The 27,532-nt window shown below is 41.7% G+C and overlaps 1 protein-coding gene across 1 annotated transcript in view; it reads right to left on the reverse strand.

The window, feature by feature from the left end:
* Positions 1-27,532, reverse strand: part of LOC100447685 (uncharacterized) — a 108,283-nt gene that overhangs the window by 53,064 nt on the left and 27,687 nt on the right. The window contains exon 2 of the mRNA XM_054557110.1: positions 1,708-1,923. Within this exon, the coding sequence (XP_054413085.1) occupies positions 1,708-1,923 (216 nt within the window). The remainder of the gene's footprint in view (positions 1-1,707; positions 1,924-27,532) is intronic.

Raw genomic sequence — 27,532 nt, forward strand, 5'->3', positions numbered from 1 at the left:
TTATGATTGCACTACTGCACTCAAGTCAGGGTTACAGAGTAACTCTGTCCCCCTGTCTCCCTGTCCCCGACCCCCACCTCCCCAAAAAAAAGGGCCGGCGTAGTGGCTTATGCCTGTAATCCCAGCACTTTGGGAAGCCGAGGCAGGTGGATTACCTGAGGTTGGGAGTTTGACACCAGCCTGACCAACATGGAGAAACCCTGTTTCTATTAAAAATACAAAAATTAGCCAGGCATGGTGTTGGGTGCCTGTAATCCCAGCTACTTGGGAGGCTGAGGCAGAAGAATTACTTGAACTCAGGAAGCGGAGGTTACAGTGAGCCGAGATCGTGCCATTGCACTCCAGTCTGGGCAACAAGAGTGAAACTCAAAAAAAAAAAAAGAAAGAAAGTAGACAAATAAATATGAAACAGATTCAGCGACATTGCATGATAACTCAGAGTGAAAAGGAACTCAGATTCAATGTCTTCAGTCTTTTCTTTTAGCAGCTAAATGATTATTTTATCTCTGGAAAATGCTTACCTTGCTAAAAAAAAAAAAGGTGAGCGGTTATTAACATTTATCATTTTATGATGCACTGACTTGGAAGACCACTTACAATTAACTGTACTTTGTAATAACATGTTCTATGTTCTAAATATTGTATTTTTATGTCAGTATGATGGTAAAAATAATATAAGCACTTTATATAACAGTTTTAAAAATCAAAATAAATAAGGGCCTAATTAAATTATAAGTTAAAAACATAATCTTAAATTTTTGAAATTTTGGAAATCTTAGAAACCGCAAGATGAATCAGTTATCTGGTTTTCTTGGATTAACAAAATTTTTGAAAAACAACTCTTGGAGTAGCAGGGAAAATAAGTCTTAGTAAAAATGTGAATATATATGAGCTTGAGAAAAATAATGAAAATTATATATAGTGCTCTGTAAATGGATCAAATCGTGTTGAACTAAATATTTCAATGGAAGCTACAAACCTGTAGATGACTATTACAATTGTTGTATCATCTAAGACTTGATCTCCTGTGTGATCAAACCACTTCTGAGGAATTGCCAGTTTACCAACACATTGCTGTATCAGTCTTGGACCCGCATAAAACATTAATACAACATACTGCATGATTCTGCTAGATGACATTCTGGAAAAGGCAAATCTATGGAGACAGTAAAAAGATCAGTGGTTGCTAGGGGCAGGGTAAGGAGGGGATGAATAGTGGAGGGCAGAGGATTTTTAGGGCAGTGAAACTTAACTGTATGATACTATAATGGTGGATGCATGTTATTATACATTAGTCCAAACCCATAGAATGTATAACACCAAGAGTGAACTCTAACATAAATTAAGGACTTGGGTGATAATGACATGTCAAGGTAGGTTCCTCAGTTATAACAAATGTGCCATTCTGCTAGGGAATGTTGATGGCAAAGTAGGTTACACGTTACGTGCATGGGGACAAGGGTATATGGGTAATCTCTGTACCTTCTGCTCAATGTTGCTGTGAACTTAAAACTGCTCTAAAATATAAAGCCTACTTTAAAAAAATAATATAATGAGCTAACAAAGATCACAATTCTAGGTCCTCCTCAGAAGCTTTATAAATATGCATTAAAAATTATTTTTTGGGTATACTATGGCAGAAATACAAGAAAAACAAAGGCCCAGAATTTTTCCAGGAGAATAGATCCAGAGCGAACATGAACTTACTTCACACCCGGATTGAGTTTCCCATGAACACGACTCGTTCTCCTGAGGGAGAACCTCTCTTTGGAAAGCATGTTCACCCAGACATGTTTGACACAAGGAAGGCTCGAAGTCTGGCTCCCCTGGAGGGATGTGCACCATGGAGGAGCCAGTGTACTTCAGGCTGGGACTCTGATGCTTGTCCACACTGACCATTGGGCTCTTGATCCATCTTCGTACCTGCAATGTGCAAAAGGAAAGAAAAAACACATGTGTTTGACTCCCTTTGATGTTTATAGGGGATTTGGTGGGAAATTTGGTGGGATGGGAGCTCATGAAAGGAGAACTCAGTCTCACAACCTCTCTATCTTTCAAACTCAACACAATTCGAACTGGTCAATGCTGTTCAGTCTCTTTCCTAGAGTATGCATTACATGGCTGGTCATTTCATCTTGCTGAGTCTGTCTCCGCATTTTTTTTTCACATTTTTTTCTTTTATTTTTTCTCCTGCTTCCAGTGGGGTTAGAATTTTTTTCTTTTTAGAGATAGGGGGGTTTCACTATGTTGCCCAGGCTGGTCTTGGTGTTAAAAGATCCTCCTGGACCAGCCTGGCCAACATGGTGAAACCCCATCTCTACTAAAAATACAAAAATTAGCCAGGCCTCGTGGTACACGCCTATAATCTCAGCTGCTTGGGAGAATCGCTTGAACCTGAGAAGCGCAGGTTGCAGTGAGCTGAGATCGCCCCGCTACACTCCAGCCTGGGCGACAGAGCAAGACTGTCTCCAACCACAACAATAACACAACAACAACAAACCCTCAAAACCCAAAAACAAACAAAAATAATTACCCTGGCCAGGCGAGATGGTTTATATCTAAATAGCACTTTGGGAGGCCAAGGCAGGAGGATTGCTTTAGCCCAGGAATTTGAGACCAGCCTGGGCAATACAAAAAAACTTTGTCTCTATGAAAAAAATAACTTTTTTTTTTAAAGAAAAAGATCCTTTTGCCTCTTAAAGTGTTGGGATCACAGGTATAAGTCACTGTGCCCAGCCTGTCTCCTCATTTGTAAGATTCAGGTAATAATATTTCCTCCCCAGCTGTGAAAATGCTACCATGTTTTACAATGTTCAAGTATTTTGCCTGGCACATGTTTGGTGCCCAACAGATAGTGACTATTTTACTTTGACCCTTATTATTATGATTATGGTGACAGAAATTTAGTTCACACATTTCTAAGGTGAATTGCTAGTTATTCTTACAAGGGAAAATACTAATCTCATAGTTTACAATCTAATCCATTGCTAAGCAAATACATATTCACTATTATTATTGTTATTGAGACAGGATCTTCCTCTGTCACCCAGGATGGAATGCAGTGGCCTAATCATGGCTCACTGCAGCCTTGAACTGCCCGGCTCAAGCAATCCTCTCACCTCAGCCTCTGGAGTAGCTGAGACCACAGGCTCGCACCATCACACTACTAATTTTTTTTTTTGGTAGAGATGAAGTCTCACTAAGTTGCGCAGGCTGGTATCAAACTCCTGGGCTCAAGCGATCCTCCCGCCTCCCAAAGTGTTGTGATTACAGGCAGAGCCACTGAATCCGGCCCATATATACTACTGCAAAACTTTGATTATAAAAGAAATTGCTTCTGGCTAAGAAATTAGCTCAAGTTTGTTTTTAAATTTCTAAAACTCATCACTTGTCTTGCTTGCTTGTAAAATCCCTGTAAGATACAGAAAAAAATATAAAGCTATTCTAATATTAACAGGAATAGTATTTATACAGCATTTCAAAAATGCAAGGCACTTTTTAAAGTGTTTGATATGTATAGTTTTTAAACCTCAGAACAGGCAGGGTGAGGTGGCTCACACCTGTAATCCCAACACTTTAAACTTTGGGAGGCCAAGGCAGGCAGGTCACTTGAGGCCAGGATTTTGGGACCAGCCTAGCCAACATAGCAAAACCCCATCTCTACAAAAGAAAATAAATAAGTAAATAAAGAATAAAAAATTAATTAATTAGTCCTCAGAAAAGTTTTACAAGAAAGGTACTATTTTCAATCCCATTATACAGATGGAAAAACAAAGGCATAGAGATGTGAAGCAAATTTCCCCAGGACACAGTGTTGTTATGGAGTAAAGGTGGGATTCAGGCACCTTAACTTGAATCCAGAGCTTATGAGCATGCAATTTTCTTTCCTTTTTTTTTTTTTTTTTTTTTTTTTGAGACAGAGTCTCGCTCTATTGCCCCAGGCTGGAGTGCAGTGGCGTGATCTCAGCTCACTGCAAGCTCTGCCTCCTGGGTTCACGCCATTCTCCTGCCTCAGCCTCCCCAGTAGCTGGGACTACAGGTGCCCGCCACCACGCCTGGCTAATTTTTTGTATTTTTAGTAGAGACCAGGTTTCATCGTGTTAGCCAGGATGGTCTCGATCTCCTGACCTCATGATCTGCCCACCTTGGCCTCCCAAAGTGCTGGTATTACAGGCTTGAGCCACCGCGCCCGGCCATAAGCATGCAATTTTCTAAGAAGCACTGAAGTGTTGTTAAGGCTTATGGTCACTGGTGCTTGAAATTTATTTTGATTTACTATGTCATTTTCATGCTCTTCAAAACTCCTGAGGATTCTTTTATATTCAACCAATTAGTGAAATTAGCCTATAGCAAAAGGACAAAGAAATACAATCGCAGTACTGAATTTTAGTTAGTGATGCTACAATTATTATTATTATTATTATTTTTTTTTTGATAAAGGGTCTTGTTTTGTTCCCCAGATTGGAGTGCAGTGGCATGATGACAGCTCACTGCAGCCTCAACCTCCTGGGCTCAAGCGATCCTCGCACCTCAGCCCTCCCAAGTAACTGGGACTACAGGCATGCACCACCAAGACTGGCTAATTATTTTAAAATTGTTTTGTAGAGACAGGGTCTTGCTATATTGCCCAGACTGGTCTTAAACTCCTGGCCTTAGGCGATCCTCCTGCTTTGGCTTCCCAAAGTGTTGGGATTACAGGTGTGAGCCACCGTGCCCAGCCTGCAATTAACTTTTTAAAAAACACTGAGGATAAACTAAAATTGCAGTAGCAATAATGTTTAAGCAATTTGTTATATTACTTGATAGAATATTTTGCTATCACTAAAAATAAGTATTATGAATTCTGTGAAAATATGAAAAATATTTAGAACATAATTATATGAGAAAAGCCAAATACAAAGCTGTTTAATTGCTATAATTACAAATGTAAAAATATATGTACTAACTAAAGGCCGGGTGCAGTGGCTCACGCCTGTAATCCCAGCACTTTGGGAGGTCGAGGCAGGCAGATCACCTGAGCCCAGGAGTTCAAGACCAGCCTGGTCAACATGACAAAACCCCATCTCTACAAAAAACACAAAAATTAGCTGGGTGTAGTGTTGGGCATCTGTAATCCCAGCTACTTGGGAGGCTGAGGCAGGAGAATCACTTGACCCCTGGAGGTGGAGGTTGTGGTGAACCAAGATTGTGCCATTGCACTCCAGCCTGGGCAACAAGAGTGAAAACTCTGTCTCAAAAAAAAAAAAAAAAGAAAAAAAAATATATATATACACACAAACACTATAGACATAAAGCAAGAAAGTTAAGAGGCAAAATAGAAACTGCTGTGTTCATTATTAGTATCATGGGTGTTTTATCTGTTTTTACAACTCTCCGTACTTTAACTTTTAAAAGAATAATATTTTATCAGAATTATAAATGCATATATACATACATTTCTTTAAAAAATAGAGTCTCACCATGTTGGTCAAGCCAAGCTGGTTAGAACTCCTGGGCTCAAGTGTTCCCCTCCCAGCTCAGCCTCCCAAAATGCTGGGATTACAGGCGTGAGCTACCACATCCAGCCACAAGTGTCTTTTAATTGCTTTATTTATTTATATTTATTGAGATGGAGTCTCCGATTGTCACCCAGGCTGGAATGCAGCGGCGCGATCTCGGCTCACTGCAGCCTCCTCCTCCCTGGTTCAAGTGATTCTCCTCCCTCAGCCTCCTGAGTGGCTGGAATTACAGGCACGTGCCACCATGCCCAGCTAATTTTTGTATTTTTAGTAAAGATGGGGTTTTGCTATGTTGGCCAGGCCGGTCTTGAACTCCTGATCTCAGGTGATCTACCCACCTCAGCCTCCCAAAGGGCTGGTAATACAGGCGTGAGCCACTGCGCCTGGCCTATATGTACTCTTTTCAATAGCCATTTAAAATATCTTTGTGAGGCGGGTTGTGGTGGCTCACACCTGTAATCCCAGCACTTTGGGTTGGGGAGGCTGAGGCGGGTGGATCAGCTGATCTCAGGAGTTCAAGACCAGCCTGACCAACATGGTGAAACCCTGACTCTCCTAAAAATACAAAAATTAGCTGGGCGTGGTGGTGCATGCCTGTAACCCCAGCTGCTCCAGAGGCTGAAGCAGGAGAACCGCTTGAACCTGGGAGGCAGAGGTTGCAGTGAGCCTGAGATCATGGCACCGCATTCCAGCCTGGGTGAAAGGAGACTCTGTCTCAAAAAAAATAAAATATCTTTTTGAGTTTACTATCCTAAAGTTAAAATTTTGGGTTTCCTTAAATATTTCTGTCACTATAGGGCCCCTTAAGCATGTTAGCAGGTATATTAAGAAATGTTTCGCTGATTCATTAATGGAAGTCTAAATGAAACTTTAAAAATTTGAGACTCCAATAGAATGTATCTTCTTAATGTTAGTACTAAATGTGTTTTTGATCAGTCTAAAAAGTGTTCAATTTCATTAGAGATGGATAATGTTTTTTATTATTCTTATTCAGATAGTTTTGGGCTTGAAGTCTGGTAACTGTTCCTGCTTTGTTTCCAACGTTGTAGTTTAAAATCAATCTTTTTACTCTGGCTTACTTTCAATGTCTCTTTTGCCAAGTAGATTTAACTTCGGGGTTACTGTGAACAGGATTTAAACAGATGATAAATCTATTCAAATATATTTGTAAGTTATATGCCTGGACTAAGAATCTTTGTATCTTGAAATGTATATCTCCCCTGAACCCCTAAACACCTGCACTCTAGAGCTTGAGTTATGGCCAACAAAATAAATTTTTTTAAAATATTCTTTTTTCATGTTATTTTTATTTCTTTTTGTTTTTTCTTTTTATTTTATCTTTTTCTTTTTTTTTTAATATGTTACAGTCTGAATATGTTCATAGTGACTTTGCTGTTTGTTTGGTTTTCTTTTTTTTACAGAGATACAGTCTCACTCTATTCCCTTTGTTGGAGGGCTGTGGCACCATCATAGCTCACTTCAACCAAGAGCTCCTAGGCTCAAGCTATCCTCTCGCCTCAGCCTCCCAATTAGCTGGGACTACAGATGCGCGCCACCAGGTTCGGCTATTTATTTTTTGTAGAGATGGTGCTCATTATGTTGCCCAGGCTGGTCTTGAACTCCTGGCCTCAAGTGATCCTCCTGCCTTGGCCTCCCAAAGCTCTGGGATTACAGATGTGAGCCACTACACCTGGCAAGAATAAAATTATTAAAGGGACATATTATTTATTTAATAAAATAAGTAAACTATAATAAGTAAGAAGGAAAATAAAGCATATGGATGATCAGGATCATTGCGGGTGGAGGGCTCAATTTTAAATAGTATGAGCCAGGATACTATCGGATACTCTCTCTGTCCACAGAGAATGTAGCAAGGGATATGGAGAAATATTCTCTTTCTCCAGAAGCATCAAAGAAAAAGTGTTACTTACAAAAATGAATCCAGCAACACATTTCTAACAGGACTGTTGCTGAATTTTATTGCATGCTTTGCCTTAAAAAGGTTTTATCTCCATTGGCTTAGTCCTTATACTGGCTTCAATGTGTCCCTTCTTTGTGACTCCTTGACACTTTTCACCAGCTTTGCAGCCTCACAAGTGATTTTTACAGGCCCAATTAAGGACAGAGTTTACGATGTTTGCTTGCTCTTGAGAGAGTGGCTGGACCGAGTGAATGCACAGGAGTTAGGCAAGGTGCCCTTCAAAACTGCTGAGTAGAGAAACCCTCCCACGGCCCCTCGGGGAATTCAAGCTACAACTGGCCCATTGTGTTTCCTCAGGCTGCGGATTGCTTTGCTGGAGGGAGTAGCTAGCTGACTGTGAGTGGCTTTGGGAGCCCCTCATAACAATGGCTGGAGGAGAGCTGCAGCAGCTGTGTGTGCGGGAAACATGAATGCCCGGATGCGAGCGGCAGCCGGGGCTCCTGGGCCTCCTGGGCCACCTGGGCCCCAGTTTTATTCAGAGCTACACAACTGTCTGTGAAGGGCATTGTAAACAAACATAGACGGGGTGAGACATCCTCCTTATCCTGAATAAATCAAGAATTCCCAGGCCGGGCGCTGTGGCTCACGCCTGTAATCCCAGAACTTTGGGAGGCCGAGGCGGGCGGATCACGAGGTCAGGTGATCGAGACCATCCTGGCTAACACGGTGAAACCCCGTCTCTATTAAAAATACAAAAAAAATTAACCGGGCGTGGTGGTGGGTGCCTGTAGTCCCAGCTACTCGGGAGGCTGAGGCAGGAGAATGGCGTGAACCCGGAAAGCGGAGCTTGCAGTGAGCCGAGATCGCGCCCCTGCACTCCAGCCTGGGCGACAGAGAGACACTCCGTCTCAAAAAAAAAAAAAAATTCCCTCACTTGGGGTTTATACGAGACTGTTCTCCAAACCACACCAGACTTTTAGAAGCAACTACCTCTACGGATACCGGGGTGAACCAGTAAGGCCCTTCATTTAGCTAGACAGAAACTCTGAGTGAACAGTAGGTAAACAAAATATTCAACCAAATTCTTTGCTAAATCCAGTCCACCTTGGTTTTATTAATGTCTTTATTTGAAAAAAAAAAAAAAAAAAAGCCATCCAAAAGCAATAATCCCTCAGTCTAGAAAATTGCCAGATGTGATTAAAGAGATTGGCTGGCTTCTAGGGATTTTCCACTTGTGGTTTTTTCCTATTATCTAAGAGCAAACAGATATTACTATTAATTTAAACTAGTTTAGCTGATAATGATATCAACTGATACAAGAAAATTATAGAGTGTTTAGCTACCTAGGTGTGAACTCATATGGCAACACCTACTCTCACTGGCCCCTGTCCTTTTAGGGGGAAGAGCTGACTCTCAAAAAGCCAAGAGAGCTTGAAGTTGGACGCAACTTCTGTAATTTTCAAACAGGCATTTTTTTTTTTTAATTATAGAAAACTGACTTTACTTACTTGACGCCTCAATAACTTTTAATTTCGATAGAGTCAGCTCAGTTTTCTAGTGAAATTACTTGGATAATTCAATAGATTATAAAAAGGGAGGCCAGGTGAGGTGGAGGTTGAGGCAGGTGGATCATTTGAGGTCAGGTGTTCAAGACCAGGCTGGCCAACATGGTGAAACCCCGTCTCTACTGAAAACACAAAAATTAGCCACCATGGTGGCATCCACCTGTAATCCCAGCTACTAGGGAGGCTGAGGCAGAAGAATTGCTTGAACCCGGGAGCCAGAGATGGCAGTGAGCCAAGATCGCGCCACTGCACTCCAGCCTGGGTGAAAGAGTGAGACTCTGTCTCAAAAAAAGAGAGAGAGAAAGCAAGAGACCTGCATGCCTATGCCTCTCCCAGAGGGTGCATGCTAGCAGGTTAGTTATGGCATGAGTGTAATTTAGGAGAAGGCTCCTGGAAGCAAATTCATCTCACACTGACACTGGAGCCTGAAGCTGCTTCATAGCATGCCTCCTAAAATATAACTGTGCTGTAATATTTAGTAATATTAATCAGATATCTTCACCCCAGCTACATGTCATCATCATGTTGCTGTCTTTTCTCTCTCTTTTTTTGAGACAGAGTTTCACTCTTGTTGACCAGGCTGGAGTGCAATGGTGCAATCTCAGCTCACTGCAACCTCCGCCTCCCAGGTTCAAGCAATTCTCCTGCTTCAGCCTCCCGAGTAGCTGGGATTACAGATGTGCGCCACCACATCCGGCTAGTTTTGTATTTTTAGTAGAGACAGGGTTTCTCCATGTTGGTCAGGCTGATCTCGAACTCCTGACCTCAGGTGATCCATCCGCCTCTGCCTCCCAAAGTGTTGGGATTACAGGTGTGAGCCACCACACCAGGCCTGTTATTGTCTTTTCTCTAGTGTTTGTAGTGTTTATTGCTTGTATAAAACAACAGGACTTTTACGCTAACTGGTCTTGATATGAACCCTATGTCATCTTTCCAAGTGGATCGTAAGTATGAGAATAGCTTCTTAGGCCTTAGGAAAAAAAAAAAATTTCCAGAGGCCAGTGTATGGTCTTACAAGTAAACTAGGTAATAAAAATAGGAATCTCTTGATTGCTTTTAATATTTGCTTACAGATCTCAACAAGTTTTGCTAACATCCTCTATCAAGGTAATACACGTTTTCTATTTAAATATTTCTCTTTAACACTGCAAGACCTATCCTGGAGCAGGCACCCTGAGAAGATGGAGTGACTTTTAGAATTCTCTGACCTTCTATGCTGTTGTCCTTGGGATCTCCCAGTCCTTTCCTCTCGCCTTTACCTAGTTGCATCCTCTTCTAGATTCTCAGGGCCCAACCTGTGTCTCCAGGCCTAGTCTGGAGAATGGAGTGGTGGGGAGGACTCTGGGGAAGTGGGAAAACGGAGAGGCGATGCGTCCATGTACCCTATTTAATGTTGCTGCTCACAGCAGGCAGCACCCCAGCTCCGTCTCTTCAGAGGACAGTGTTTGCCTGTTCTTCTAGCTCAGTAAGTATAAAGTCTCCCTCCTCATCCTCCCCATTGAGGAATCCACCCCACCCTGTCCCACCCCACCCCACCCCACCCTACACTGCCAAGTGTTAAATAGATAAAGTGCAGGAATTCATCAACATACGTTTTTCTTTGGAAATAGAGGTGAAGTTTTTCTCAGTTCTTTAAATTGTGGGATTTGGCCAGGTGCGGTGGCTCATGCCTGTCGTCCCAGCGCTTTGGGAGGCTGAGGCAGGCAGATCACCTAAGGTCAGGAGTTTGAGACCAGCCTGGCCGACATATAGTGAAACTCCATCTCCACTAAAAATACAAAAATTAGCCGGGCACGAGGGCACATGCCTGTAATCCCAGCTACTTGGGAGACTGAGGCAGGAGAATCACTTGAACCTAGGTGGTGGTGGTTGCAGTGAGCCAAGATTGCACCACTAGACTCCAGTCTGCAGAGCGAAACTCTGTCTCAAAAAAAAAAAAAAAAAAAAATTGTGGGACTCATCCTTTTTATTTGAATTAGTCTTTCCTCGATATATACTCTTTTTTTTTAGATATAAAAAGTTGTTTTAAAAAGAGAAAGTAGGAAAATTATTTTAGGTACTATCTCTACGGGACAGTGTATGTTATTTGCTTTTGGAAATTAAGACTCAGGGAAAATAGAAATGCTGGTCTAATCAGTGGGGAAGAACCTGGCCATCCTGTCCATCGAAATCCACTGAGCTTTGGAAACTTCCTCCCCTCTTTCCTCCAAGAAATCTCCTTTTCCATTTTTTTTTTCTTTGTTTATTTTAGGTTCAATGGTACATGTGAAGGTTTGTTACACAGGTAAGCTCATGACACAGGGATTTGTTGTACAGATTATTTCATCACCCAGGAATTAAGCCTAGTACCCAATAGTTATCTTTTGTGCTCTTCTCCTTCCTCCCACTCTTCACCCTCCAGTAGACCCCAGTATCTGTTGTTTCCTTCTTTGTATTCGTGTAAGTTCTCATTCCAGTGTTTTTCTGTTTGTTTGTTTTTTTGAGACGGAGTCTTGCTCTGTTGCCTAGGCTGGAGTGCAATGGTGTGATCTTGGCTCACTGCAACCTCCACCTCCCAGGTTCAAGCAATTCTCCTGCCTCAGCCTCCCGAGTAGCTAGGACTACAGGCACACACCACCACGCCCAGCTGAGTTTTGTATTTTTAGTAGAGACAGGGTTTCACCATGTTGGCCAGGCTGGTCTTGAACTCCTGACCTCAGGCAATCTGCCTGACTCTACCTCCCAAAGTGCTGGGATTACAGGCGTGAGCCACCGCCCCCGGCCTTTTTTTTTTTTTCTTGAGACGGACTCTTGCTCTGTTGCCCAGGCTGGAGTGCAGTAGCATGATCTCAGCTCACCGCAACCTCCCCTTGCCTCAGCCTCCTGAGTAGCTGGGATCACAAGCGTGCACCACCATGCCCAGCTAATTTTTTTTTTTTGTATTTTTAGTAGAGATAGGGTTTCACCATGTTGACCAGGCTGGTCTCAAACTTCTGACCTCAGGTTATCTGCCCACCTTGGCCTCCCAGAGTGCTGGGATTGCAGGCGTGAGCCACTGCGCCTGGCCTCATTCCAGTGTTGTCGTTTTTTTTTTTTGTTTGTTTTTTTTTTTAACTGTCTGTCTCTCTCTCTCTCTAGGCTGCTGTCTCTCAGCATATTAAACACCTTGTTCTTGCAATATCTCTAAAAGCTAGCCAACAGACTGCAAGCAAAACATCCTCTTTACACCCACAAACTCTTCCTTTTTCCCGCAGCCACTTTTCACCACCACCCAACTCCTCTTAGCCGAGCTTCATGAAAAAATAATCTCCATTTCCTCATCTCACATTTTCTCCTCAACCCATTGCAATCTATTCATTAAATGGTATTTATGGATTGCTTAGTATTTGCAAGGACTAAAGCGAAGGACATAATAACAAAAGTCTCATTTCATAAAATGAAGTTTGCACAAAGATGCCAATAAACCTCATTGCCAAATCCAATAGACATTTCTCTGCGCTTACTTCATTTGCATATACTCTGCAGCATTTAAAAACTTTCACAAAGGTTCAACAACTATTTGCCTGGCATTATGTGGTTGGGACAGAAAGAAATTGAATGTTGACCATTGAGAGAGGTTGCTTGCATTTCAGAGCGGCTGATACATGAGACTGTGGTTTATCACAGCATGTCTACCCTCCCCAGAGCTCAGTTTCTGCCCTTGTAAAATGGAATAATAATTATGCCTACTTCACTAGGGTTTTGTGAGGACTAAATGAGATGATGCAGGTAAGCCCAGTGCTTGACACCAGGTGAATCCTTCGTAAATATTTGCTATTATAGTTATGGCTTCATTCCATGGAAAGAGTTTTATACAAAGGGCCATTGGAGAAAAGATGGAGGGTACTTGGTCCAGTCAGGAAAAATCAGGGAAGGTTTTCTAGTGGAAGTGATGGTTAAATTGAATCTTAAAAGCTGAGTTAAAGGAAGCCAGGTGAAGAGAAATAGGAAAGATATTTCTAGTAGAGGGGATGGCAGAAGCCCAAATACAGAGGCAAGAATCTGCTGAGATGAGTAGAAAACAAGCTCCAAAAAGGAGAGGCAAGGACTAAAGCTGGATAGAAAGTTTGGGTCATGGGGCAATGAGGGGCCCCTGAAGTATTTATTTTTATTTATTTATTTACTTACTATTTAGGGATGGGGTCTTGCTATGTTGCCCAGGCTGGTCTTGACCTCCTGGGCTCCAGTGATTCTCCGGCCTTAGACTTCCGAAGAGCTGGGATTACAAGCATGAGCCGCTGCACCCAGCTCACTGAAGTATTTTAAGCAGGAGAGTGGGATGGTCAAATGTGTTTTTCTTTTTCTTTTTTTTTTGAGACAGAGTCTCACTCTGTAACCCAGGCTGGAGTGCGGTGGTGCGATCTTGGCTCATTGCAACCTCTGCCTGCCAGGTTCAAGAGATTCTTCTGCCTCAGCCTCCCAATTAGCTGGGATTACAGGTGCCCGCCACCACGTCCGGCTAATTTTTTGTATTTTTAGTAGAGATGGGGTTTCACCATGTTATCCAGGCTGATCTTGAACTCCTGATCTCAGGTGATCCACCCGCCTCGGCCTCCCAAAGTGCTAGGATTACAGGCATGAGCCACCGTGCCCAGCCTCAAATGTGTTTTTCAATGCAGTATGAAGGATGGATTTAAGATGGTCAAGACCAAAGGAGCTAGATGAGAGTCAGGAATGGATTAGAAAAGAAATGGTAAGGGCCAAACAAGAACAGTAGCTTTGGGAATGGAAAGGAGGAACCAATAATCAAATCTACATTTAGTTCTCAAGACTATATCCTTTTCTCCATCCAAGTACAGGTTGAGCATCCTAAATCTGAAAATCCAAAATCTGAAATGCTTCGACATCTGAAGCTCTTTGAGTGTGGACAAGATGTTCAAAGAAAATACTCATTGGAGCTTTTTTGGATTTTCAGATTAAAGATGCTCAACCAGTAATTATAATGCAAGTATTCCAAAATCTGAAAAAAAAACCCAAGTCTGAAATACTTCTGGTTCCAAGCATTTTGGATAAGGGAGACTCAGCTTGTATCTTCTCAATTCCTAAAGCCATTCCTTAAATGGTATTGCCCTTTTAGTCTTTTCTTTCTTTTCTTTTGAGATGGAGTCTCGCTCTGTCACCCAGGCTGGAGTGCAGTGGCGCAATCTTGGCTCACTGCAGCCTCTGCCTCCCAGGTTCAAGTGAATCTTTCACCTCAGCCTCCAAGTAACTGGGATTACAGGCCCGCACCACCATGCCCTGTTAATTTTTGTATTTTAGTAGAGACGGGGTTTCACCATGTTGGCCAAGTTAGTCTTGAACTCAGGTTCAAGGTTCAAGGTGTCCACCCACCTTGGCCTCCCAAAGTGCTGGGATTACAGGTGTGAGCCACGGCGCCTGGCTCTCTTTTTTAAAAAAATAAAAATAATCTGTGGCTGGGTGCATTGACTCACCCCATCTCTAAAAAATAAAATAAAATAAAATAAAATAATTTGTTATTTAAATTGATTGATCAGTTGATTGTAGAGGTGGAGTGTCACTATGTTGCCCACACTGGTCTTAAACTCCTGGCCTCAAGTGATCTGCCCACCTTGGCCTCTCAAAGTGTTGGGATTACAGGTGTGATCCACTGTGTCCAGCCTGCCTTTTAAATCTTAACCTCACTGATACCACAGCATCTTTCCAAATGCAAAAGCTGTCTTGTTGCTACCTAGCTTTAAACTCTTCAGTTTGGTTCCTCATCTCTAGCAGCAGTGGCTTTCAAACTTGTTTCATCAAGATTGATGCACTATAAGAAAGCCCATATGACTGAAATAATTGGTTCCCCACTAAAACCTATCCTTTTTACATGAAATGCACTGACATCTCCTATTCTATTCTTTCAAAATGCTGATTGCAATCTATTGAACTGATTTCATGGCCCACTAATGGGTGCCACACAAACTGAAAAATGCTCATCTAAATGGTAAAATCTAAATATCTTGGCCTGGGAGACCAAGTCTCCTAGGGTCTAGATGCTTATCTTCTGTTGTGCCTGGAATGCATCCAGACCTCCATTATATCATTTACTTTGCAGTTCTCTTAAAGATTGGTCTCCTGAGTCTTGATTCCTTTGACCAGCCTTGTCCACCTGGAAACTCCTGCTCTCAGTCACAAACTTGGGAAAGCCATTGTCTGGCTTCTTACCCATTCTTTCATCCATTTGGGTGTTCATTTGTTTAAATGGGAGCACACATTCATTGCTTTGCTTGTCTATTTCCCTTATTAGAATGTGAGTTTCACAAGGACTGGGATATTATTTTCTCTCATATATTTAGTAGTGGGACATTTATAATTTCTTCTGTATGTTCTCTCTTCCTAGCCTATTCCCACCCTATTTTCTGTCTGCGTTCACTTTGAGTTGAAGCTCGCAAGGAAAGAGACTCACTATTACATCCCCAGAGCTTAGCACAACTCCCAACACACAGGCAATGCTGAAGAAATGTTTGCTGATTGGCTCCATGCTAGGTATTTTTCAAGGCACAGGGAATGACAAATAAGAGGCAATTCTGTCTTTAGGAACTCAGAGCCTTGCAGGAAAGCCCAACAAGGAAATCAACCATTGGAAGACAGTGTTAAAGCGAGCGTGAGTTCATCTCTGGGGACAAGTAGGACCGGGCTGTGATGGGGATAGGTGAGATGCAGCATTTTGGAGAGAGAGGAAAGCATGTTTCAAAGCATGCTCGTAGAGAGGGCCAACCTTGGGGTATGTGTGGCAAGCCAGAAAGCCAAAAAGCTAAGTGGGTCAGACATCAAATGACTTGAATGTTTGGATACTGAAATGTCATCCTTAACTTGTAGGGAGGGTACGCTGAAGGATTCTAAATGTTAGCATGATCTGATCAGATTTGCTGTCTTCTAAATGAATTGGGCCCAGGGGAAAAGCATCCTAGGTTAGAGGAATAAGCACTGTCCACAGATTAGATGGACCCCACAGATTGAGGCCCCCTCTGGAGACAGTGCTTATTCCAGGGGTCTCCAAACCTGGGTAACACAGGACAGCTTTAAAAATGCAGTCTCAGCTGTGCATGGTGGCTCACACCTATAATCCCAGCACTTTGGAAGGCTGAGGTGGGCGGATAGTTTGAGCTCAGGTGTTCTAGACTAGCCTGGGCAACATAGTAAAACCCCATCACTACAAAAAATACAAATTAGCCAAGCACGGTGGTGTGTGCCTGTAATCCCAGCTACTCAGGATGGTGAGGTGGGAGGAGTGCTTGAGCCCAGGAGGTTGAGGCTGCAGTGAACTGTGATTGTGCCACTGCACTCCAGCCTGGGAAGAGACTCTGTCTCAAAAAAACCACAAAAACAAAAACAAAAACAAAAACCGAAAAACCCATGGTGAGGTGCAGTGGCTCACGCCTGTAACCCCAGCACTTTGGGAGGAGGCCAAGGCAGGCATCGCTACTAAAACTACAAAAATTAGCTGGTGTGGTAGTGGGTGACTTTAATGCCAGCTACTCGGGAGGCTGAGGCAGAAGAATTGCTTGAACCTGGGAGGTGGAAGTTGTGGTGAGCTGAGATCGCACCACTGCACTCCAGCCTGGGTGACACAGCAAGATTCCATCTCAAAAAACAAACCAACCAACCAACAAAAACCGAACCAACAAAAAAAGGAAATAAAAATTAAAATGCAGTCTTACCAGTGGATTTAACATTTTTAGATTTTATTTTCAAGCTCTATGTGACCCGGATGAAAGGCAGGGAAGGCTAAATGGAGCACGAAAGGACCAGGGTCCTGCAGGTGTGAGAGGTGGGCAGACCCAGGCATGGGCAACGGGAGGAGGTATCACTATAAAACAAGACAGAGTGGAAATGCCATCCTACAGCCTCACTTGGAGCTCTCTACAGTATTGTTCCTCAAAGACATCTTCCTTTCTTCCTTTCTCCACTCCCCCAAGTCCCCCACATCTAAAATAACACCATATAGCTCTTAAACTCCGTAATAACCCAGGTATATTATGAATTAAATAGGTTTCTATGGGTAAGAATAAGGTTAAGTGTGGAGCAGAAAGGGTTACTAAACAGCAAGTATAATATTGTTTTTTCTATTATTCTGAGGTTAAGCAGTCAGTTTACAAGTGATTTGGATTTCCTCACAATTTACTGAACAAAGAAGAAAATCTAAGATATAAAAAGGGTTTTCTACAGAAATGAATAATAAACTGAATTAAGAGAACTGGATTCCAGTTCTGGCTTCGTAACTACCTTGAGCAAGACACTGAATTCATGTGAACTTGAAGGTGCTTATCTGTAAAACGATGATCTTGGAGCATCCAAGCAGTCCTTTCTGGCTGTGTCACAGATTCAAAGCTCTTTGTTCACTGAAGTCCTGCTACTGTGACTTGGAACTCTCTGTTTCTATGGTGTGCAGCACTCAGCACAAGTTTGTTGAATGAACAAATGATCAAATGACATTTGCCCTTCCCTCCCTGACATTCCAATCACATTCTTCCAGAACTTTGCATTTCTTCCATTAGATAAATAAACAAACGCAAAAAATCCACAAGTCTTTTAAAATAATTTTATACTCTTAAGGGCAGTTGTTTAAAAATCTATTTAAAACACAAAGATAAAGACTGAATGAAAGTCTCATTATTAGAGCTCTGTACATTGCTTAATTAAATTGAAAGTGGTAAATGAAAGGTAAGATGATTAACATCCAAACTGAGGTCTTATTACCACTCTCTGATGTTACTGCTTGTTCGCTGAGTCCTCTTATAAAAGAAATTGCACAGTACACTCAATTTCAGTTTTATACAAAAACAGCTTTCCTCCAAATTATGCTTGTGCTGTATTGGTAATGGTTTCTATTTCTGTATTCTATTTTTTTTTCTCACTTCATGTTTTATAAATGAAGAAAATGTTAAGGTTTAATTGTTCCCTGAAAACAGGAAGAGAGTCAAAGCTAACAAAAAGATATTTATGAAGTACCTATTATGTTCAAGGATAGTGTGAAGTTCTGAAATTATGGAAGATAAAAGAATGGATTGAGAATAAATTGCAAATGTTCAAAGAGCCTATGGAAATTGCTGGAATTAAAAAAGGCTCAGTTTTCAACCATAGAATCAGAAGCACAAGAAAAAAAAAACCAAAGAGGAAAAGAAAACTGGCTGTGACCTCCGTACAATTGAGACAGAGGAAAATGACTATTAACATGAATCTGTGTAAATGGAGAAGGAAAAAAGATGCATTTCAGGACAGCTACATTTAAATAATCAAAATAATTTAAAAAGTGTAGGCAAGGTAGTAAGACTTCCTTTCTACAGAAAAAATTAACTGGATGTGGTGGCATGCACCTGGAGTCCTAGCTACTAAGGAGGTTGAGGCGGGAAGATTACTTAAACTCAGAAGTTCAAGGTTACTGGCTGGGAGCAGCGGCTCATGCATGTAATCTCAGCACTTTGGGAAGCCTACATGGGTGGATCACTTGAGGTCAGGAGTTCAAGACTAGCCTGGCCAACATGGTGAAACCCTGTCTTTATTAAAAATACAAAAATTAGCTGGACGTGGTGGTGCATGCCTGTAGTTCTAGCTACTTGGGAGGTTGAGGCACAAGAATCACTTGAACCCGGGAGGTAGAGATTGCAGTGAGCTGAGATGGTGCCACTGCACTCCAACCTGGGCAATAGAGTGAGATCCTGTCTCAAAATAAATAAATAAATAAATAAAATAAAGGCAAGAGTAAAAATCAAAGAAACATTCTCGCAACATTATCCTTGGTGATACCACACCCTACAGATATGCTGTATTCTTTTAATAGATATCAGTGAACTGACTTGTTAAAGAAAGAAAGTGGAAATGTAGTATATAACCCAAAATGCATTACATTAATATGACTCTCATTAATCCCCCCCCAAAAAATAGCAAGTCATTCTGCTGTACGGGAGAATTTCATGTATGAAATTTTACATGGATAGGTGATTTATAGGAACTTCTGATTATTATGCTTTTTGCCATTCTTTTATTATAAAACCAGCACTCAAAAAGAATCAGGTATTGGTTCTACATACAAATCTGAAATGAGCAGGTGTGCAGTAAGCACTATATTACAGTCTGGTAAGTAAAATATAAACACTTAGCTTTGCTTAGAAAGCCTACTGTTGGGAAAAGCTGGGTGTGGTAGCTTATGCCTGCAATCTAATCCCAGTACTTTGGGAGGTTGAGGTGGAGGGATTTCTTGAGGCCAAGAGTTCGAGAGCAGCCTGGGCAACATAGTGAGATCTCATCTCTACAATAAGATAAAAAAATATAGCTGAGAATAGTGATGCACACCTGTAGTCCCAGATACTCAGAAGGCTGAGGTGGAAGGATTGCTTGAGCCCAGGAGGTTGAGGCTGCAGGGAGCCACGATCATGCCATTGTACTCCAGCCTGGGCAACAGGCAGAATGAGACACTGTCTCAAAAAAAAAAAAAAAAAAAAAAAGTTGTTTCTTCCTGGCCCATTCCGTCTTCAAAGTGCCTTTTCTCTGTATAAGGACATATCTTCCACATAGGGTATACTTCCTAGTACCATTTCATTACCTATCTTACTCATGGCTGTCTTGAAGGCAAACAGAAATTCCTAAGTATTTGTTGAATAAATAGATGAGTAAAGGAGTGAATAGATGCTTTGTGGTGGTAATTTAGCTTATTTTTAAAATATATGTATTTTTAAATTTTTTTGTAGAGATAAGGTCTCACTATATTGCCCAGGCTAGTCTCAAACTACTGGGCTCAAGCGATTCTCCCGCCTTGGCTTCCCAATGTTCTGAGATTACAGGTGTGAGCCACCTCGCCTGGCCAATTTAGCTTCTTCATTTGTGTTCCTCACTAGATTGTAAATTCTTTATGGATTCTTTATGGATAAATATTTCACTGGACATCTTTATGTTGCTTGTAATGCCAAGCACAGTATCTTGCATGCATGACACTGTTCAACACACATTTGTTATATTAATTGAAAGTGTGTGCCTGTCACCCTGCGAGGTCTGAATGAAATAGCAGATCCAGGCCAGGTGCAGTGGCTCACACCTGTAATCCCAGCACTTTGGGAGGCCAAGGCTGGCGGATCACGTTAGGTCAGGAGTTCAAGGCCAGCCTGGCCAACATGGTGAAACCCCGTCTCTACTAAAAATACAAAAAAATTAGCTGGGCATGGTGGTGTGCACCAGTAACCCCAGCTACTTGAGGGCTGAGGCAGGAGAATCACTTAAACCCGGGAGGCAGAGGTTGCAGTGAGCCAAGATCGCACCATTGCACTCCAGCCTGGGTGACAGGAGCGAAACTCCATCTCCAAAAAAACCAGAAACAAAATAGCAGATCCAATCTTTGGAAATTTCATACCCTCGTCTGTTCAAGCTTCCTAGAATCTGGATTATAACCATGTTTTAAAGTCCCCATTCCAACTTTCTTATCCACCTACCCGTTTATAGCTTAGTTTTTGGTCATTTTGGTGTTTATCTTAGTATTTTAGTACTGTTAGAAGATCTGACTTCAAGTGTTGTTTCTACCACCTATTAGATGTGTGGTCTTGAGCAACTAACTTAATCTCTAAATCTATTTTCTCATCCATTAAGAGTACTGAGTATATCTACGTAACAAGTGGTGAGGATGAGTAGGTGGTAGTAAAAGAGAGGCATCTGAATCCTCTGCAAGCATTTAAAAGAAAAATACATATATGAGTTACTTAATGTTGTAATTATTCACAGTTAGCTTTCCAAAGATAAAACTGGCTACCAATTTGTTTTTTTTTTTTTTTTTTTTTTTTAGAGACAGACTCTCAGTCGGTCTCCCAGGCAGGAGTGCAGTGGCGTAATCATAGCTCACTGCAGCCTTGAACTCCGTGGCTCAAATGACCCTCGCATCTTAGCCTACTGAGTAGCTGGGACTACAGGTGCACTACCACACCCAGCTAACTTTTAAATTTTTTGTAGAGATGGGGTTCTCACTATGTTGCCCAGGGTGGTTTCAAATTCGTGGTCTTAAGTGATCCTCCCGTCTTGGCCTCCGGGATCAGGCGCAAGCCACCAAGGCTGGTCCAATTCTGATATGCTATAACCAGAATTGGACTAGGAGAGTTGCTCACGTGCCTAATAAGGTTTAACTATATACTTATGTTTGTTTGCATTTGAGCCGTGATAGGCCCACTCAATTTTCTCCTTGTGGGATGAGAGAGACTGGTTTAAAAGCTGTTCAAGTAGAAACTTCCTGGAGATTTAAATTCCCTCTAAGCCTTATAGGAAATGTATAATCCATTTTCTGGACTACTTGGGTAGGTTATATCAGTAGAAGCATTGAGGCCAGAAAAACAGAGGTGATACCCTGACCTCTGTCGTGTTGAGTCAGATCTGGAGTACTGGCTCTAGACTTGTTCTGATTTTATTTAATTTTATTTATTTATTTATTTATTTATTTTGAGACAGGGTCTCGCTCTGTCACCCAAGCTGGAGTGCAGTGGCATGTGTTCTTCTGATTGTAACAGGGGTATTGACAAACTAGGAATTGTCTAATTAAGAGTAGATAGAACAGTGAAGGAGATTGAAATGGTTAATTTGTGTGTCAGCTTTACAATCAGTTAACTTTTAAAAGAGTTTATCGCTGAGCATGCTGGCTCATGCCTGTAGTCCCAGCACTTGGGAGGCTGAGGAGGGCGGATCACTTGAGGTCAGGAGTTCGAGACCAGCCTGGCCAACATGGTGAAACCCCATCTCTACTAAAAATACAAAAAATTAGCCGGGCATGGTGGCGCACACCTGTAATTCCAGCTACTTGGGAGGCTGACACAGGAGAATCACTTGAACCTGGGAGGCGGAGGTTGCAGTGAGCTGAGATTACACCACCACACTCCAGCCTGGGTGACAGAGTGAGACTCCATCTCAAAAAAATAAATAAATAAATAAAAGAGTTTATCTTTGGTAATTTGGGTGGTTCTTATCTAATCAATTGAAAAGCGTTAAGAGCAAAAGCTGAGGTTTTCCTGAGGAATAATAAATTATGCCTCAAGACTGCAGCCTAAGACTTCCGGCCTGCCCTACAGATTTCAGACTTGCCATGTCTACAGTTGCATGAGCCAATTCATTGAAATAAATCTCTTCATATATATCATCTAATGATTCTATTTCTCTGGAGAACCCTAACTGATACAGAGATCACATAAGAAAGATAGAGATAAAAACTCAGAAAGGCCAGGACAACAGTTTTTGAATATTTGAATAGCTGCTATGTGAAAGATGAGCCAATGGATGGAGGTAACGGGAAGACATATTTGGGCTTCCCATGTACAAAAAGTTAAATGCGGCTTTTGTTTAAAGAAGGCAGCTGAGACGGTCCAAGTGCAATGGTGTTTACAACTGATTGATCACAACCAATTACAGATTTTTTTGTTCCTTCTCCACTCCCACTGCTTCACCTAACTAGCCTTAAACATACATACATACAGGCTGGGCGCAGTGGCTCACACCTGTAATCCTAGCACTTTGGGAGGCTGAGGTGGGCAGATCACTTGAGGTCAGGAGTTCAAGATCAGCTTGGCCAACATGGTGAAACCCTGTCTCTACTAAAAATACAAAAATTAGCTGGGCGTGGTGGCACGTGCCTGTAATCCCAGTTACTCAGGAGGCTGAGGTGACAGAATTGCTTGAACCCGGAGGGTGGAGGGTGCAGTGAGCGAAGATCACGCCGCTGGACTGCAGCCTCAGTGGCAGAGTGAGACTCTGCCTTAAAAAAAAATACATAAATACATATACATATGAAGAAGGCAGCTTCCCTACAGAGGACACATCAAAGAAGTCTGGCCGGGCACAGTGACTCACGCCTGTAATCTCAGCACTTTGGGAGGCCAAGGTGGGAGGATCATTTGAGCCTGGGAGTTTGAGATCAGCTTGGGCAATACAGCGAGACCTTGTCTCTACAAAAAATAAAAATTAGCCAGGCATGGTGGCAAACACCTGCATTCCCAGCTACTCAGGAGGCTGAGGTGGGAGGATCTCTTGAGCCCAGAAGGTCAAGGCTGCAGTGAAGTTGAGGCTGCAATGAGCCATGATCGCAGCACTGCACTCCAGCCTGGGCAACAGAACAAGACTCTGTCCCCTGCCACCACCAAAAAAAAAAAAAAAAAAGCCTGACCAATCTTTCACTCAAAAATTTTAAGTGCCAAAATAATGCATTTTGGGTTTCAGGCATTAAATGAGTCCGTTCCTTATAGCTCTTTATCTCTTTACAATTTTATTTCCAGTTTGGTGTTCATCTGGGGTATTGTGCTATTTTATCAGTGCCAATCCATTCCTTTATATGTTCAAATATTCTTTTTGTTTATTTGTTTGTTTTCGAGATGGAGTCTCACTCTGTCACCCAGGCTGCAGTGCAGTGGCTCAATCTCAGCTCACTGCAACCTCCACCTCCCAGGTTCAAGCAATTCTCCTGTCTCAGCCTCCCAGGTAGCTGGGACTACAGGTGCACACCACCATGCCTGGCTAATTTTTGTATTTTTAGTAGAGACAGGGTTTCACCATGTTGAACAGGGTGGTCTCGAACTCCAGACCTCAAGCCATCTTCCCACCTCCTTGGCCTCTCAAAGTGCTGGGATTAAAGGCCTGAGCCACTGCAGCCGGCCCATCACATCAGCCTTATGCCTTTACATACTCAGAGCTTAGCTCACACTTAGAAGTGAGAACATATGATATTTGACTTTTTTTTTGTGTTTTTTTTTTTTTTGAGATAGAGTCTCACTCTATCGCCCAGGCTGGAGTACAATGGTATGATCTCAGTTCACTGCCACCCCACCTCCTAGGTTCAAGCGATTCTCCTGCCTCGGCCTCCTAAGTAGCTGGGACTACAGGTGCACACCACTACACGTAGTTAATTTTTGTATTTTTAGTTGAGACAGGGTTTCACCAACAGGCCAGGTTGGTCTTGAACTCCTGACCTCAGGTGATCTGCCTGCCTTGGCCTCCCAAAGTTCTGAGATTACAGGCGTGAGCCACCACACCCAGCCAATATTTGGTTTTCCATTCCTGAGTTATTTCACTTAGAATAATGGCCTCCAGCTACACCCAAGTTGTGGCAAAAGACATTATTTTGTTCTTTGTTATGGCTGAGTAGTATTCCTTGGTGTGTATATATCACATTTTCTTTATCCACTCATTGGTTGATGGGCAGTTAGGATGGTTCTGTATCTTTACAATTGCAAATTGTGCTGCTATAAATATGCATGTTCATGTGTCTTTTTCGTGTAATGACTTCTTTTCTTTTGGGTAGAGACCCAGTAGTGGGATTGCTGAATCAAATGGTAGTTCTACTTATAGTTCTTTAAGGAATTTCTCTACTGTTTTCCATAGTGGTTGCACTAGTTTACATTCCCACCAGCAGTGTAAAAGTGCTCCCTTTTGGCTGGGCTCAGTGGCCCACGCCTGTAATCCCAGCACTTTGGGAGGCTGAGGTAGGCGGATTGCCTGAGGTCAGGAGTTCGAGACCAGCCTGGCTAACATGTAGAAACCCCATCTTTACTAAAAATACAAAAAATTAGCCAGGCATGGTGGTGCACGCCTGTAGTCCCAGCTACTCAGGAGGCTGAGGCAGGAGAATCACGTGAACCAGGGAGGCAGAGGTTGCAGCAAGCTGAGATCCCGCCACTGCACTCCAGCCTGGGTGACAGAGTGGGACTCTGCCTCAAAAAAAAAAAAAAAAAAGGTGGTCCCTTTTCACCACATCTGCACCAACATCAATTGTTTTTTTTTTTTACGTTTTCATAATGGCCATTCTTGCAGGAGTAAAGTGGTATCTAATTGTGGTTTTAATTTGCATTTCCCTGATAATTAGTGATGCTGAGCATTTTTTTCATACGTTTGCTGGCTGTTTGTATATCTCCTTTCGAGAATTGTCTACTCATGTCCTTTGTTGACTTTTTGATGGGTTTTTTTTTTCTTTCAGTTTCGTTTCCTTGTAACACCTCTATTCTCTAAGGATAAAGATGTCTGTAAAATAAGAGACAATTAACTTGTACTAAAGTTCAGTATTTTTTTTAAGGGATAAAAAGATAAAATTTGCTGGGAAACAAATGTTAGGAACAACTGACTGGTATTGGCTGAGAGGAAGGAGTTGCTAAGAGTTTGCCTTCCAAGGTGGACTGTCCCACTTCACCAGTAATTTTCTTGTGAAAAGTGTTGACTAAAACCAAACCAAACAAAAATAAGTTTTTGAAGAATTAAAGTTAGTTTTCTTTAGAAGTCTTATTGCAGGCTATAGACTGATGACTACAGTCTGGAAGTAGTTTGTAGAGAGGTTTCATTAGTAACCTGTTTTGGCTAATAGGTGGTGGAGGTTTAGTATGTATAAAATTGTATTAGATTTGTTTAGAAGTTATATTAAAGTAGAATTATATTAAGGTTTGAATGTAAGAGTATATTTGGGCTGCGCCTCGTGGCTCATGCCAGTAATCCCAGCGCTTTGGGAGACCCGTCTCTACAAAAAATAAAATAATTAGCTGGGCATGGTGGTGCACACCTGTAGTCCCAGCTGCTTGGGAGGCTGAGGTAGGAGGACCTCCTGAGCCTGGGAGATTAAGGCTGCAGTAAGCTGTGATTGCCGCTGCACTCCAGCTTGGCTGACAAAGCACAGAGCAAGACCTCGTCTGAAAACAAAACACAATTTTTTTTTTTTTTTCTTTTTTGAGACGGAGTCTTGCTGAGTGCAGTGGCGTGATCTCGGCTCACTGCAAGCTCCGCCTCCCGGGTTCACGGCATTCTCCTGCCTCAGCCTCCGGATTAGGTGGGACTACAGGCCGGGACACGACGCCCGGCTAATTTTTTTGATTTTTTAGTAGAGACAGGGTTTCACCGTGTTAGCCATGATGGTCTCAATCTCCTGACCTTGTGATCCGCCCGCCTCAGCTTCCCAAAGTGCTGGGATTACAGGCGTGAGCCACTGCGCCTGGCCTAAAAACACAAGTTTTAAAAAAAGAGTATATTTAGTTATCTGGTTATAGGTTATAGAAGTATAATTATTAATTTTATTAGACATTATATTATGTGTAGGAAAAGACAAGGACTAGGGCTTTTTATTTTTTAAGGAATATAGTGATTTAGGTAAAGAGATGTTGGGGGCATTTGGGAGTTGTATGTCTTATTTTGTTTTGTCTTTACAGTATTTTCTTGGAGAAGTATTTTTTTGTTTTGTTTTTTGAGACGGAGTCTCACAGTGGTACCATCTTGGCTCACTGCTACCCTCACCTTCTGGGTTCAAGCAATTTTCTAGCCTCAGCCTCCCGAGTAGCTGGGACTACAGGCACATGCCACCACGCCCAGCTAATTTTTGTGTTTTTAGTAGAGACGGGGTTTCACCATGTTGGCCAGACTGGTCTCAAATTTCTGACCTCAAGTGATTCGCCTGCCTCGGGCTCCCAGATAGCTGGGATTACAGGCATGAGCCACCACTCCCGGCCTTGGAGAATTATATGTTATAGAGTCAGGGATTTTGTAAAATTATGTTGGCAAGTAGAAATGAATAAATATAGTTTTTTTATGTTTGTTATTTTGTCCTATAAAGTTTTTTGTTATAAATTAATTGTCTGGTTGTATTTATAAGATTAATGATTGTTTATATAGTTAGGAAGGCTTTTTTTTTTTTTTTAAGGAAGATTGGTAATTTTGAGTTGTAGGAGTAAGGAATGAGTATTGGGCCTAGTGTGTATATTTGTCTATTTATTGGAAAGTATGTTTTGGATTGTATTTATTTTTTATTTACTGTGATTTGGTTTTTTATATTTAATATAATATTTTAATAAGACTACTATAAGGATAGTATAGGTTGTGTATAATAGTATATATTTAATAGTATTAAAGTGAGTTGTAGATTGGAAAATGTGATAATGACTTAATAAAGTTAGAATATCAATTTGTACATTTTAAGATGAATTGTATATTTTTGTATTTACATGTATTAGAGTTTTTTTATGGAAAGTAATTTTGTACTATGCAAGAGACATAGGGGACCCTGTGCTCTATTTTGTTTTGTTGTTAAAGTATCTTTCGGAGAGCTGTATGTTGTCACAGAGTCAGGAGCTTTGTGAAGTTACTTTGTTGGCAAGCAGAAATGAGTAAACACAGCTTTTCATGTTTGTTATTTTGTCTTACACAAAGATGACATCTCCTTACCTAACCTAAAGAGGTGACTCTAATAGATAAAATGATAAGGAACATAAACTAAGACAAGAGATCTCTTGGGATGTCTTCAGATCATGAGGGCTAAACATGACTCAGACCGGAAGGTTAGTGTTTACCAAGACTCTTCTTACAGCTGGGGAAAATGAAGGCAAATTAAGTTTAGCCTAAGCTAAAACAGGAGCACCTTGGTTATGGTAAAAAGAGCTATTGCCCTATGGGAAGGGCTACTACAAGAATTCTTTCCATACTTAATCTTCAGTAGCAATCTGACAAGTTTTTAAGTGGAGTCTGACTGTAAAACATTCAGAGAGAACCCTTGGTCAGTAGCAGGATAGAGGTTGTGATAAACACAGAGAACTAGCAGGCATTTC

The sequence above is a fragment of the Pongo abelii genome, chromosome 5 (genome assembly GCF_028885655.2).
Source record: "Pongo abelii isolate AG06213 chromosome 5, NHGRI_mPonAbe1-v2.0_pri, whole genome shotgun sequence".
In the NCBI taxonomy this organism is placed as follows: domain Eukaryota; kingdom Metazoa; phylum Chordata; class Mammalia; order Primates; family Hominidae; genus Pongo; species Pongo abelii.